This window comes from Diabrotica virgifera, chromosome 1, assembly GCF_917563875.1.
Source record: "Diabrotica virgifera virgifera chromosome 1, PGI_DIABVI_V3a".
In the NCBI taxonomy this organism is placed as follows: domain Eukaryota; kingdom Metazoa; phylum Arthropoda; class Insecta; order Coleoptera; family Chrysomelidae; genus Diabrotica; species Diabrotica virgifera.
This window is the reverse complement of record NC_065443.1, coordinates 132,681,981-132,697,940: the sequence shown is the minus strand read 5'-3', so window position 1 is coordinate 132,697,940 and position 15,960 is coordinate 132,681,981. Positions and strand designations below refer to the sequence as shown.

General features: G+C 34.2%; 1 protein-coding gene across 2 annotated transcripts in view; it reads left to right on the top strand.

The window, feature by feature from the left end:
- Positions 1–15,960, top strand: part of LOC114327015 (uncharacterized) — an 87,099-nt gene that overhangs the window by 14,616 nt on the left and 56,523 nt on the right. For both annotated transcript variants that reach the window (XM_050663052.1, XM_028275509.2), the window contains one exon: positions 5,270–5,556. In XM_050663052.1, the coding sequence (XP_050519009.1) occupies positions 5,270–5,556 (287 nt within the window). The remainder of the gene's footprint in view (positions 1–5,269; positions 5,557–15,960) is intronic.

The following is a 15,960-nucleotide window of genomic DNA, read 5'->3' as shown; positions in this document are numbered from 1 at the left end:
CTAGGAAATGCGAGATATGACGGCGATGAAATGGACTGGCGATGAACCGGCGGCATCGAAACGGCCGGCGATGAACCGGCGGCATCGAAACGTCCCATTCCGAATATTATGGTATCTGATATTGTCGTTGGAACAGAATGTTCGAAACAGACATCAAGCAATGGCTGGTTCGGTGATGAATGTGAATAAATTTGGTGTTAGTAGTGTTGACATGTAAACGGTTACCAATGGCATTAATCCTGTCTAAATATGTACCGAAGAGTATCTATTTATCAAGGTTACATTGATGAGAATATCAGTAGAAAAAACTAAATGTATAGTGATAAGTAAAGAGCCGCGTAGATGCAAGTTAGAAATAGACGGTAAAATTGTAGAACAAGTAATGAAATTCAATTACCTAGGAGTAGAGATCACTAGTGACAGGAATATAAGAACAGAGACCAGAACACAAGCAACAAAATCGGCAAGAGTAAGTGGCTGCCTCCGAGAAACCATATGGAGAAACAAATACCTGACCACGGAAAGGAAAATAAAAGTATACAAGACAACAGTAAGACATATCCTAACGTATGCAGCGGAGACAAAAACCGATACAAGAAAGACGAAACAACAAATCAACAATATCGAAATGAAAGTATTAAGATCAATAGCGGGCATATCATTAAGAGACAGACAAAGCAACAGAAGTATACGAGAACGATGCAAAATTCAAAATATTAACAGGTAGATAAAATCAAGAAAGAAAAACTGGTACGAACATGTAAACCGAATGAAACCAGATAGATAGAACATCTGTAAAAACAACAAACCGTATAGCAGAAGACCCGTTGGAAGGCCTCCGAAAAGGTTGAAAGACAATGTACAGTCAACAACAACTGAAACAGAATAAGAGGCAGACAAACAGGAGTAATCCTAATAATAAATAATAAATAATAAATTTTTTATTTTTTTTTTCCTAGACGAATGAAAACGGAATGTGATGGTTTCCTTTTCGTTTTCTATATTCGTCGTCTGCGGTCTTATTAATTGAAAAAGTCACAGATTAAGGATGTACCAGAAAAAACTTTCAACACGAAAAGTCTCATTTTTAAATTACTATTTACCATTTTAATTTTTATTAAATTGGTGGATTCTGCATCTGAGACTCTTCAATTTGTTAGGAGTGATCCTAGTCGCGCGAAGAAGAAGAAGACATTGAAGGTAAATGAAGACAGATCTCTGTTGATTCTTTTATCCGCTGTTCGGTTTTCAAATACAGTTCTATGGTTACAAGTTCTTTGGGATCTATTCTTATCTCTATTACTAGTCTAATTAGAAGGATATTTTGTTTAAGGTTGTCGATAGCTTTATGACAAGCTATGAATCTGTAATATACAGTCGGAAAAATGAAAGAATACCCATGAACGAACATATAAAACACGCTGTATTTTCCTGTCACCGTATCACAAAGGAAATTCTCCAGTGCAAGTACATGTAACAATAATTATTACATGTACCTGTGCTGGCCAATTTTTTGTGTGACACGGTGACAGGAAAATACTGCGTGTTTTATATGTTCGTTCATGGGTATTCTTTTATTTTTCCGACTGTACATATACAGTGCCATAGATTCTTGGAGTTTGACAACACTTTTTAATGAATAGTTGAATTGAAAATAAATTTAAATTCTATTTTTTCAAATTTATCGGTTGACTGTACTAATGCAAAGATGTAGATAAATTATGTTCGTAGACTGTTACTGCAGGAGATCCTGGAATTGAATGTCCATACAAATTTATTGCATACGTGTATATCCCAGATATAATTTAAACTACATTTCTATGTATTTGAATTATATCCCTTTTAGTATTAAGTAATCAGATTAAAATTTAATAAAACTATCAAAACGATTACAGTTAAGTTAATCAATTTAACTCTTTATAATAATGGCAATATATCTGCATATTATATTTATAACATAAACTTACCAATAAACAATACAAAGAATACCAATGAAAGTGGAAATGGTTATCTAATTTTGTTTTGTAAAGATGTGATAGAGAAAACTGTATATGTAATAAATTATGTTAATTTTTAGAAAAAAAAACACAGATATTTATTCTCTTTTTAACTATTCATCTTCTTTTTCTTCTTCCTCTTTATAAGCAATACTACTTGTACAGATTGGTTCTTTATCTCTTGCAATTTATCTCTAAACGCTATATTGTCTTCTAATGTCTTCACACTTTTTTCAATCTCTCTGCGTATTTCCTGTAATTCTTCTCAGTACTCTGCTCTCTGCCGTTTCCAATAATAGTCTATGTGTTGTGGCTGTATCGGGTATTTTTTCTGATGCACGTGTCAGATTATTGGTCTTACACTGGCTTTATAAATTCTTAACTTTATCTCAGTGTTAATATCTTGGTTTTACCATTAATGTTATTGAGACATCCTGCCAATCTTTTTGCTTTGTGTATTTGATTTCTCACTTCCTTTTCCAGGAATGAGAAATGATTATTTAAATAGTAGGTACATTAATACATTCACAGTGAACCGAAAACTCGTCACGAACAATGACGAGATTTTAACCAACGAAGGCTTCTTTTCTTATCTTTTTTTGCGGAGGTGGTGTAAAAACATTCGACTACAACACATACCTCGGCTCTAAAATTAGTGTAACACTTACCTCCAGGCTCATTTATTCAGGATTTATTCTACGTGACCACTATGATATGTGACCAGGGGTTGTTCGACTATCATCGCTGCCTATTCCAGAGACCTATGTTAATATGTTTGGTTGCCATTATCGTAATTGATCCATTGATTTTAACCGATTCGGAATTAGCGAAAGACTGACATTTAAAGTGTATTGGACAAACATAAAGAACTTTGAAAGGGCGTATGACATCCCATCAAATGGATATTAGATGCAATTAGAACTCTTGAGCCCTCTGCAGGCATTATATTTCTTTTAATCATCAAATTGATTTTGAGACCTGGAACCTATAGTTGCTCTAATTGACTTAGCTCTCGCTGGGTTATGCTGTTTTCAGTAGCGACTAATAGTATTTATGAATGGTAGAGTTATGGATCTCAAAAATGTTTCATAAATGAAGTAAAAAGACAGACGTACTCACAATCATTTCATTATCACTTCGACGACCGGTTTCGATCTCTACAATATACAGATCATCTTCAGGTCAGCGTTACAAGTGATTAGATGCTACAATTAAAGAAATATAGAGTGAGAATAGTGTCTGGTTGTACTAAAAGATGCTAATAGAAAGCCAAAATTTTGAAAAATATGTAAATGTTGACATTTTTAAACAAAAAGAAACAAATACATGCGAATGCACGCACACCTATGAGCAAAGAAGTACTCATAAGCCCGCACACGCATGTAAATGCATGAGGTTTATGAATATTTGTTAAAATTTGATTTACTTACATGCCGTTGGAAGGGATGATTTGTAAGGTCATCAGTATCATGACTTCAAGTCCAGATTATGCTAGCAGGATAACTAGGTAAAGAACTGGGTATGCGGACATGCTTCGTAGGTTAGCACACAGAGTATCGGGATAGTTCTTGATAGTTCCGGTCGTCGAAGTGATAATGAAATGATTGTGAGTACGTCTTTTTTTTTACTTCATTTATGAAACATTTTTGAGATCCATAACTCTACCATTCATAAATACTATTAGTCGCTACTGAAAACAGCATAACCCAGCGTGAGCTAAGTCAATTAGAGCAACTATTGGTTCCAGGTCTCAAAATCAATTTGATGATTAAAAGAAATATAATGCCTGCAGGGGGCTCAAGTGTTCTAATTGCATCTAATATCCATTTGATGGGATGTCATACGCCCTTTCAAAGTTCTTTATGTTTGTCCAATATACTTTAAATGTCAGTCTTTCGCTAATTCCGAATAGGTTAAAATCAATGGACTGAGGGCACTGGCGTTTGGACTACTTTCTGACAATGACAAGTTCTACGAAATGACGGACACACAGACACATATGTCACACGCTCTATTGGAATGTGATAGCTGATTGGTCTAAAGGCTTATCCATCACGATAATGGCAACCAAACATATTAACATAGGTCTCTGGAATAGACAGCGATGATAGTCGAACAACCCCTGGTCACGTATCATAGTGGTCACGTAGAATAAATCCTGAATAAACGAGCCTGGAGAAATATAGAGTGAGAATAGTGTCTGGTTGTACTAAAAGATGCTAATAGAAAGCCAAAATTTTGAAAAATATGTAAATGTTGGCATTTTTAAACAACAAGAAACAAATACATACGAATGCACGCACACCTATGAGCAAAGAAGTACTCATAATCCCGCACACGCATGTAAATGCATGAGGTTTATGAATATTTGTTAAAATTTGATCTACTTACATGCCGTTGGAAGGGATGATTTGTAAGGTCATCAGTAACATGATTTCAAGTCCAGATTATGCTAGCAGGATAACTAGGTAAAGGACTGGGTATGCGGACATGCTTCGTAGGTTAACACACAGTGTATCGGGAACTATCAAGAACTATCCCGATACACTGTGTGTTAACCTACGCAGCATGTCCGCATACCCAGTCCTTTACCTAGTTATCCTGCTAGCATAATCTGGACTTGAAATCATGTTACCGATGACCTTACAAATCATCCCTTGCAACGGCATGTAAGTAGATCAAATTTGAACAAATATTCATAAACCTCATGCATTTACATGCCTGTGCCGGCTTATCAGTACTTGTTTCCTCAAGGGTGTGCATGCGTATGTATTTGTTTTTTGTTAAAAAATGTCGAAATTTACACATTTTTCAAAATTTTGGCTTTCTATTAGCATCTTTTAGTACAATCAGACACTGTTCTAACTCTGGTTTCTTTAATTGTAGCATTTATTCACTTGTAACGCTGACCTTACGATGATCTGTATATTGTAGAGATCGAAACCGGTCGTCAAAGTGATAATTAAATGATTGTGAGTACGTCTGTCTTTTTTTACTTCATTTAAAATGAACTCACATATGCAACCCGTTCAACATGTTTCATAAACTTTAATTACAATTTACGCCGTTATTAATCACAATTCAGAGATGACGCAATGCTATGAAATGATTGTAATTTCGAGACGAATCGATATGTAAATTTTATTGTATTGAAATGAGATTATATTTTCTATAAGATGTGTAAATGTGTATGATATTTTTTGAAATATAAAAATTGGGCTTTAGATATTTAGGGAAGCTCCATCATATAAAACTTTTTTTGATTATTTTAGCTACATCGTCGCTTGTCCCTTACCTCACCATCCACATGCAGAGCATCGGTCTTTCGATGGAGCAGATCGCCATCATTTACCTGTGCTTGCCATTCACCACATTCCTTGCGCCTCCGGCAACAGGTTACTTAGTGGACAAATTCGGTAAGTATAAGCCTGTGGTCATTGGATGTTTTATTCTTACGGCAATACTGCATCACTCGCTGTTGTTCATGCCCCATCAGGAAACACCTGGAACAGTGCCAAGTGGATATATTATTAGACATCCAAAGAAGATGTACGTTGAGGTAAGATAATATATTTTATATTTTATCAAATTTATTAAATCATTAAGGATGCTTTCAGTAAATGTATGCTTTTCTAGAGCTTTCTTTTAATTTAGTAGTCCCAAAATAATTATGCAATGCTAACCAAAAGTATCGCCCCCTCGAATCTTTTGAATTGTTATACTTATAATAGTAAAATTTGGAAGGAGGAAATAAACGGACGGGGTAGAAGGAGTCGTCGAAGAAGACGCACCTCCTGGTTAAACAATTTGAGAGCTTGGTTTAATTGCACTTCTGCTGATCTCTTTAGAGCAGCGGTATGGAAAGTGCGAATTGCTATGATGATTGCCAACCTTCTTAGAAGAGATGGCACATGAAGAAGAATAAGGCTTATTAACCAGTCATAACAAGTGACGTAATAATGAAAGATAAAATTACAAAGACACTGTGACCGAAATGGAGCCTTAGTGCAAGTGACATATCCTTTGAAAGGGATTGAACATATTTAATCATACTAATTTTGTTTGGATTTAAAAATGTCGCATTAAGGGTAAAAGTGCAAAATGTCGCCTGTCAACATTTTCAATGTGTTTTAAATGTATTCATTTTTTTCGAATCCTGAGAAAACTAATAAGTATTTTTGAAAAATTTTAAACGCAGAATAGAATAGAATAGAATAGAATAGAATAGAATAGAATAGAATAGAATAGAATAGAATAGAATAGAATAGAATAGAATAGAATAGAATAGAATAGAATAGAATAGAATAGAATAGAATAGAATAGAATAGAATAGAATAGAATAGAATAGAAATATGCTTTATTGTCATGAAAAATTTAATAATTTTATGGACAAAGCTTACAAGAATCATAAATAAAAACAATAACAAATAAAAAAAACAATTTATTAAAATGATATAAATCGTCTATATAAATAAAAATAATGAAGAGAAAAAAAATAAAACAGTAACAATCTATTGCAAAATTAAAAAAAAATATATAGATTAAGATTATACTATAAATAAGAATACTGTACCTTCTTAGTTATTGATTAAGAAACTCTGCTGTTGAATAATATGGTCTTTCAGATAAATAGGATTTAGTCATTTTACGGAACTTGGGGAAAGATGTTGCAGATTTAAGTTGTAGAGGGAGATGGTTGTAAAGTTTTTTTGCAGAATATAATATAGATTTCTTTACTAACTCACTGGACGGGATCGGTAAGTAGATGTCAAAGGTAGAATTTCTGGTGGAATAGTCTAGGTCTTGCTGGAAAGACATGTAGATGTTTACGAATTAAGCAAACAGTTTCAAAAATATATAAAGAAGGTAGTGTTAGAATCCTGTGATCTTTGAAGTAGCTTCTGCAATGTGTTGTTCTTCTGAGGCCAAACGAAAGATTACTTTATGAATGAAAGATTACTTTATTGCCGAGGGCCGAAAATTCCTTAGAATAAATAAAAAGTTTCTTTTAGATAAAATATTTGCAATTAAAAATCACACTAAATTTTCTATTTTATTTTCACCCCTGTAACTTATTAAAATAAACATTATAGAAGTTTTGAGGGACTGTCGGCACTCAGTAATGATGCAATCTTTAATTATGCTTTTATATTTTTCAAAAATATTTATCAGTTTTCTCAGGATTCGAAAAAAATTAACACATTTTCATTCACAGTCATTTGTTTCGAGCTTCTGTCATGTGTCACATAATATTAATATATCTACGTCATACGTTAGTGGTATTTACATTGATACAAACCAAAGACGTATGACGTAGATATATTAATATTATGTGACACATGACAGAAGCTCGAAATATATGACAATCGTTGAAAAGCCCTATACCCTTAACGCTTTTATAAGATTAGATGTGTCCAACATTATGCTTGGGAACGACAACTACAAGCTAGATTGGGACCGAAGTGTGCTTGCAGATCAACCAGAGGCCCATAATAGATTAGATCTTATACTAGGTCATAAACTAACTTAGCAAACACTTATTGATGTGGAGATATAAACAACAATAAATACAGTGCGTCCATAAAGTAACGCATAAATTCATTATTTCGTAAACCGGCGACTTGTATTCGGCGACTTTCCGAAGGAAAAATCCCGAAATAGGTCTATATTCATTTTTAAATTTCGATTTTTTGGCACATATATCATACTAGTGACGTCATCCATCTGGGCGTGATGACGTAATCGATGATTTTTAAATGTGAATAGGGGTCATGTGATAGCTCATTTGAAAGGTTATTCAAGTCTCTATTCACTAATATAAACATTAACATAATTATTTATACAGTGTTCAAAAAAATATTTTTTTAATTAAAATAATTAAGACAAAAAGAAGAATTTAGGTAATTTATTTAATTTAAAATACGTTTTAATGTTGTCACAAAACACGAAAAAAATGTTTATTTGACAAATAAATATTGTTTTTCGCTTAAATTCAATGTTAAAGCTGCCACCCATCTGTCTCGGGGCAGTTTGAACATTTCGTTTAAGCGAAAATCATCGTTTATGTGTCAAATAATTTTTTTTCTCTTTTATGACAGTAGTAAAATGCATTTTGAATTAAATAAATTGCATACATTCTTTTTTTTTGTCTCAATTATTTTAATTTAAAAAATGTGTTTTGAACACTCTGTATATTAATGTTTATATTAGTGAGTAGAGAATTGAATACCCTTTCAAATGAACTATCACATGACCCCTATTCTCATTTAAAAAAATTATCGATTACGTCTTCACGCCAAGAGGGATGACGTCACTAATATGATATATTTTCCAAAAAATCGTAATTTAAAAATAAAAATCGACCTGTTTCGGGATTTTACCTTAAAGACGCCGGTTTACGAAATAACGAATTTATGCGTTACTTTATGGACGCACTGTATAATGACTGCAGACAGAAATTTTACAAATAAGTAGACAATGCTCATTAGAAACTACGCAGATCTATACCTATCCTATCATCATCTACTAAATATCTATTATCGTCTCTGGTAATGGTGTCATTCTTCCTAGAGAACTTCTCAGAGAACATTAGCCGAATCACATGAAGACCTACAGATACTGCTTAATAAAGTGACCGCAGTAAGTGAAAAATATAGACTATCTCTCAACATAAGACGGAACATATGATATAGTCGGTTCGCTAAACTCAGAAACTGGCTAGTGATTTTAGTAGGTAATTTTTTTGTTTTTGGCCAATTTTGCCAAAATTGGCAAAATTACTAACTATTCAGTAATTATTAACTATTTAGTAATTATTATTTTGCCAATTTTACCAAATTGGCAAAATTACTTACTAAAATCACTAGCGAATTGTGTCTGAGTTTAGCGAACGGACTTTAATAACAAAATCAACTCAGGACATTCGTGAGATATGTGTACATACTCCAGGGAAATAAGGTTTTTGTCGGGACACTTGAGCAGCCAGGTTTCAAATGGGTTTTTTGGTACTATATACCTAATACATTATACATACAAAAATGCCCGTCACAGTTCGGACGAAAATTTTAGTTATTAACAAATTAGAGTCAAAAATGGCAGTTTGTCGTTTAAATCGCTACAGGTAAAAATAGGATATTAAATATCTTATTTATAGTATTCTTCTTTTAGTAGATGAGCCAATGTTTAAAACGGCAGTTTTTTAATTTTGGTCCGATCATTTGTTGCTTCGAAAATTGCAAAATAAAACTAAAATTTCGAAAATAAAAAATTTGCTATTACTTTCGCGAAAGTGACCTTACGACTTTTATATTTCACAAAAAGCTGAGTCAAAGAGTCCATATACTGCACAAAAAATTATAAGACGATTCGTCAGTTAGTTTAAATTTTATTCAATTTGTTTATCCCAAAGAGCTTTTTTTGTAATGTTATTGTTCAGAAAGTAATAATTATATAAAAATTCTGTGAAAACCACATAAAAGAACAATAGTCTTGTTTTCAAATTATTGAAGAAAATCATTAAAAAGTAATTTTTGTCACTACGAAAACATTTTACTAAAGTAGAGTCATTTTTGGCTTGAAAACAATTTGAATAGCTTTGTTAATATTGACTGTAGAGTAAATTTACCAAGGAATTTCAAAAGCTGGTATTTTTACAGAAATTTTCAAAAAAAAAAACTTTTCGCCTATGTTAATTACGGTCAAAGTTAGCAACTTTTATTATTTAATTCACAGTTACTTCAATATACATAAAATTCTCCTGTAACAGTGTTAGTTACCATACTACTCCGAAACGGCTTGGCCGATTTTTATGAAATTTTGCAAGTGTATCCTATGGGACTGAGAATAGGTTTTAATCTATTTTTCATTTTCATATCCATAAGTTGTAAGGGGGGTTGCCCCTTGACATTTTTTTTATTTCTTTGGACAAAAATGTCTATCTTAATTTTATATGATGTAGGATTAAAAAATACATACAACCCTTAATTTACCTTTTCCATCACCAACCCCTATTTGTTAATACCCATCTATATATTTACATCTATAAAATTCTCCTGTCACAGTGTTAGTTGTCATACTCCTCCTAGACCGCTTGACCGATTTTTATGAAATTATATATGTATATTCGGTAGGTCTTAGAATCGGTCGTAATCTATTTTTCATATCACTGAGTGATAAGGGGAACTCCCCGTAACATTTTGAAATGTTAGGTGGGGATTTTCGTGCATAACGTACTCTACAAGTCTACGAGTATATACAATTTAAAAAAATTATGATCATAATCCATCAACAAGCTCTGGAGATATTAATCGCAGCATATGTTTGAAGAATCAGTTTCATTTTTTGAGTGCATGGATTTTAATACAGTCGAACCTGCTTATTGGAATAGCTTTCGTGCCAATCAAAAGTATTCCTATAACCAGGATATTCTAATAACCGATCATTGGTCGCTAGTAGAAACGGATCAGGACCTCAAACTTCTCTTCCTTAAACCGGTATATTCCTTTAAGAGGTATTCTAATAAGCGGGTTTGACTGTAATTTATTTCCACCGACCACAAATCGATTTCGTTAGAACGTTATATTAACCCATTAACCGCCAAACAAAGAAATACTGCAATAATATGTAATATATTTGATTAACTAGAGTAAAATAAACTTAAACATTCGTAAAAAAATTATTTTACACTTTGATAATGGCAGGTGTCATAACAACAAAATGGTTCGTTTTCGAACCTTTGGCGGAAATGAGATATAAAAATTGAAATACACAATTTTATATTTTTGTGAAAAGTCTCAAAACATTTAGAGTGTAAATGGACCTGGAAGTTTTGATAAACAAAAATAGTATTGTTAGAACATTGCCTACACCTTCTTCAGCTTCTTTATCAAAAACGAAGTCGAACGGCCCTCTATCTTTTTTAGAAATTATTTTAGATATTTCCAGTATACACTTTCCATTCCTGTATCTTGCACTGTGCCAGTTGCATAAATTCGACAAATCGACATATTGTCTACAACACTACGCAACCTCCCTTATGTAGCCCCCTCCCCCACCCTAGATTTTAACAAAACTGAATATCAGAATACCCGTCTTTCTAAAGGTACGTATCCACTACGTTCGTAATATTGGACCACCGAGGCACTGCCGCACGGTCGTTGGCGCACTGTTGCACGGTCCGGGAGCGCCAACCATCCAATATGTTCACAAACCTCTTGCACTCCGCGCTCCCTGCAACTGCTCCAACCGATACGGTATGCGCTCCTCTACATATAAACCGACACCAACTGGAACGCCGAGGCGGAGCGCGCACTGTTGCATGGTCTGGGAGCGTCAACCATCCACTATGTTCACAAACTTCTTGCGCTCCGCGCTCCCTGCAACTGCTCCCATCTACATGTATGCGCTCCTCTACATATAAACCGCCATCTATTGGACCGTTGAGGCGGAGCGCCCACTGTTGCATGGTCCGAGAGCGCCAACCATCCACTATGTTCACGAACTTCTTGCGCTCCGCGCTCCCTGCAACTGCTCCAATCGATACGGTATGCGCTCCCTTACATATAAACTGCCACAGATTGGAGCGCCGAGGCAGAGTGCGCACAATTGCACAGTCCGGGAGCGCCAAACGTGTCCACTGTGTGGAGCAGTTGCAGGAGCTCGGAGCGCAAGCATAGTGGATACGTGTTTTTACACATAATAAAGAAATATCCCAACAAATTACTGCCTGTGCATCACCTTGAACTTATTCCTGATCAGACAGGATTATATGTCGACTTCCGCCAATGGTTCGTTATCGAACCATTATTTTCAAACACGAGATTTGATGACTCAGAAATTATTTTTTTGTATTTTTATAACAATTGGTGTACAAATAGGTTAAAAAAATAATGTTTTAATTTATTTGACCACAAAAGTGTTATGCCAATAAAATTACTACTGTAGAAATAAAGTTGTGTCGAAGGATTGAAAATGTCGGACATTTAGAAAATATTTTTGTGATGAAAGCACGAGTTTGGAAATTAAACAAAATTAAATTTAGTTACACTTATATCTTGTGGTTGCTTAAGAAATAAAAAGATTTAAAAAAAATTAACGAATTGTCAAAAAAAAATTCTACAAAAAATGGTGCGTTTTCGCACCTTTGGCGCTAAATGGGTTAAAGCTTTATTAACAACTCTGTTGAAGTTTAAAGTTTACTCAAACTTTTACACATAAACTATATACCTTCAACTTCGAAATGGCGCTAGTTGGGTTGCTTAATTGTTATAAACCAAGTAGCTGTCAATTAAATAAAAAAAGTAGCTAACTTTGACTGTGATTAACCTAGTCAAAAAGTGTTTTTTTGAAAATTCGTATAAAAATACCAGCTTTTCAAATCCCAAAGTAGTTTTAATCTACAGTCAATATTAACAAAGTTATTCAAATTGTTTAGAACTAAAAATGGCCCTACTTTAGTAAAATGTTTTCGGAATGATAAAAATGACTTTTTAGTGATTTTTTTAATACATTGAAATCATGACTTTTCTTCTTTCATGTGGTTTTCACAGAATTGCTATTACATTACTATTTTCTGAACAATATTATTGCGAAAAAAAAGCTCATTGGGATAAACAAATTGAATAAAATTGAAACTAATTGACAAATCGTCTAAAATTTTTTGTTCATTATATGGACTGTTTGTCTCAACTTTTCGTGCAATATGAAAGTCTTAAGGTAATTTTCACAAAAGTTATAGTAATTTTTTTATTTTCGAAATTTTAGTATTATTTTGCCATTTCTGAAGTAACAAATGATCGAACCGAAATTCAAGAACTGTCATTTTAAACCTTGGCTCATCTACTACGAGAATAACAGTATAAATAAGATATTTAATTGCCCTATTTTTACCCGTAGCAATTTAAACGAAAAAACTGCCATTTTTGACACTTATTTGTTAATAACTAAATTTATCGTTCGAATTGTGACGGGCATTTTTGTATGTATAATATATTAGGTATATAGTACCCAAAAACCCATTTGCAACCTGGCTGCGCAAGTGTCCCGAACATGGTATATTTTTGCCTTATTTCCCTGGAGTAACAGAATCAGCCTATTGAAAGAGAAAGATAATTCAAATACCTAGGTACCACCATTAATGAAAACAATGGCAGCTCTCAAGAAATACGAGTCAGAATCGAACAGGTCAGAAACACGTGTACAAGAATGAAGAGGGCTCTATGCTGTCGGGACGTAAACATTGATATACGGCTGCTTAGGTGCTATGTGCTTGTGCTATCCGTATTATACTACGGGACGGAAGCGTGGAAACTGAAAAGAATTGACGTTAGGAGACAGGAGGCATTCGAGATGTGGATGTACCGAAGAGTACTGAAGATCTCATGGGTAGACAGAATACTCAACGTAGAGGTAATGAGATGTATGCATAAGGAAAGAGAAGAACTTCTAACATTTAAGAGAACAAAACTGGGATATATGGGACATGCTCCAGGTCTTCATGCAAAGAAATATCTGGGGAAAAGATCTGGCTGATGAAACTTAGGGATTGGTTTGGATAGAGTTACAACGAATTATCTAGATCAGCAGTTTCAAAATCAAAAATTGCGCTGACGGTTACCAATCTATCTTCGAAGCCGAGATGGTATCTAAAGAAGAAAAAGAGAACATTAACAGATACGAAAAAATTTTTAGGAGGTTCTCTAATTTATCGGATAACCTAGGGCTTGACAACACGAAAACAGTTAGGATCATCATTCTCTTTGCCTATTTTTACAATTTTACAATTTTATTGACAAAGCTTACAAAAAGTCAAGAAAACAAAACAATAACAATTCATCATCATTCTCTTTGCCTTATCCCTATGCGGGGTCGGCTTCCCTAATTCCATTTCTCCACACAATTCTATCTTGGTTCATATCAATGTCAATGCCTTTGACATGTCCTGTCAACATGTCCTGCCTTATCGTCTCCCCCAGGTCCTCTTTGGTCTTCCTCACCTACTCCATTCAGGAATCTGCACTTCAGGTATTCTTCGTATTGGGTGACTAACGTCTCGACGTTGAACATTACCAAACCATCTTAACCTATTCTCTCTCATTTTGGCATCAATTGGTGCCACACCTAGACTTCCCCTAATATACTCATTTCTAATTGTATCCTTCTTTGTCACTCCACTCATCCATCTAAGCATTCTCATTTCGGCCACATGCATTCGTTGTTCCTCTTTCTTCTTCACAGCCCAACATTCAGTTTCGTACATCATAGCCGGTCTTATGGCTGTTTTATAGAATTTTCCCTTCAGCTTCATTGGAAATATTTTGTCACACAACACACCACTAGCTTCTTTCCACTTCATCTATCCAGCCCTAATTCTACTGCATGCATCTCCATCTATTTCTCCATTACTCTGTAATACCGATCCTAGGTACTTAAAACTATTGCTTTTCACAATCATTTCACCATCCAAAGATACCATTTTATTTGTAGTAACTCCATCTTTAAATGAACATTACAAATACTCTGTTTTTTCCTTAAGTTTTAAACCTTTTTCCTCCAGAGCTTGTCTCCAATGTTCCAGTTTTTGTTCTAAGTCTCTTTTAATATCTTCTACTAACACTACATCATCAGCATACATTAGGCACCACGGAATGCTATCTTGTAGTTTCGCTGTTATCTGGTTCAAAACTAATGAGAATAAATAAGGACTAAGCAACGAGAATTGGTGCAATCCTACTTTCATCTGAAATGTATCAGTATCTCCCACACCTGTCCTAACATACATATCTCTCACAATCTTTACATATTCGCCAGGAACTCCTTTCTTATTGAGTGCACACCACAGAATCTTTCGTGGAACTCTATCATACGCTTTCTCAAGGTCAATGAATACCATAGGAGCGTTGGTCTCTTTATTCCTGTATTTTTCCATCAGTTGCCTTACAATCAAAGCATCTGTTGTTGATCTGCCCTGCATAAAGCCAAATTGATTATCGGATATTTTGGTTTCTTCACATATCCGTCTATCAATTACTCTCCCAAATTTTCATGGTGTGGCTAAGTAGTTTTATAGCCCTGTAGTTTGTACATTGTTGTATGTTCCCTTATTTTTGTAGACAGGTACTAATATACTGCTTCTCCATTCGTCTGGCATTTGTCCAACTTCCATAATTCTATTAAATAGACCTGCTAGCCAACTTATTCCTGTCTCTCCCAATGCTCTCCATACTTCCCAGGAATATCATCGGGTCCGACTGCTTTTCCTTTCTTTATTTTTTGAAGCTCTTGAGCCACTTCCTCCTTTGTTATTCTGGTAACCATTGCTGTTACCGTCTCCGTTAACTCCACATGCTGTCTGTCAAATTCTTCATTTAGTAAACTATCAAAATACTTTCTCTATCTGTTTTTGACCTCCTTTTCGTGAATTAGTATTTTGTTATTTTCATCTCGGATACATCTAATCTGATTAAAATCTCTTGTTTTCTTTGCTCTCTGTTTGGCTATTTTATATCTTTGCTTCGCCTTCCCTGGTATTAAGTTGATCGTATAGGTTTGAATACGCTTCTGCTACTTTCGCTTCCTTTTTGGCGACTATATAATTTTGAAGATCTATGTCCGATCTGGTTTCTTGCCACTTTTTATATAATTTTTCCTTCTCTTTTATTTTTCCTTGTACTTCATTTGACCACAACCAAGTCTATTAATCCTCACACTTCTTTCCTGACGTTTTCACAAGTATTTCAATAGCCGTCTCTCTAATAATATTGGCCATTTTTGTCCAAATTGTGTTGAGGCTTCCTTTCATGTTCCAATATATTTTTTCTACTATTTTTTCCCTGAATAGACCTTCTTTCTCATCTTTTAGCATCCACCACTTGATTTTTTGTGGTCCTCTTCGATATTTTCGTTTAGTTTCGCTTTTTAGTTTGGTGTCCAGAACAACCAGCTTATATTGTTGCCTTACTGTCTC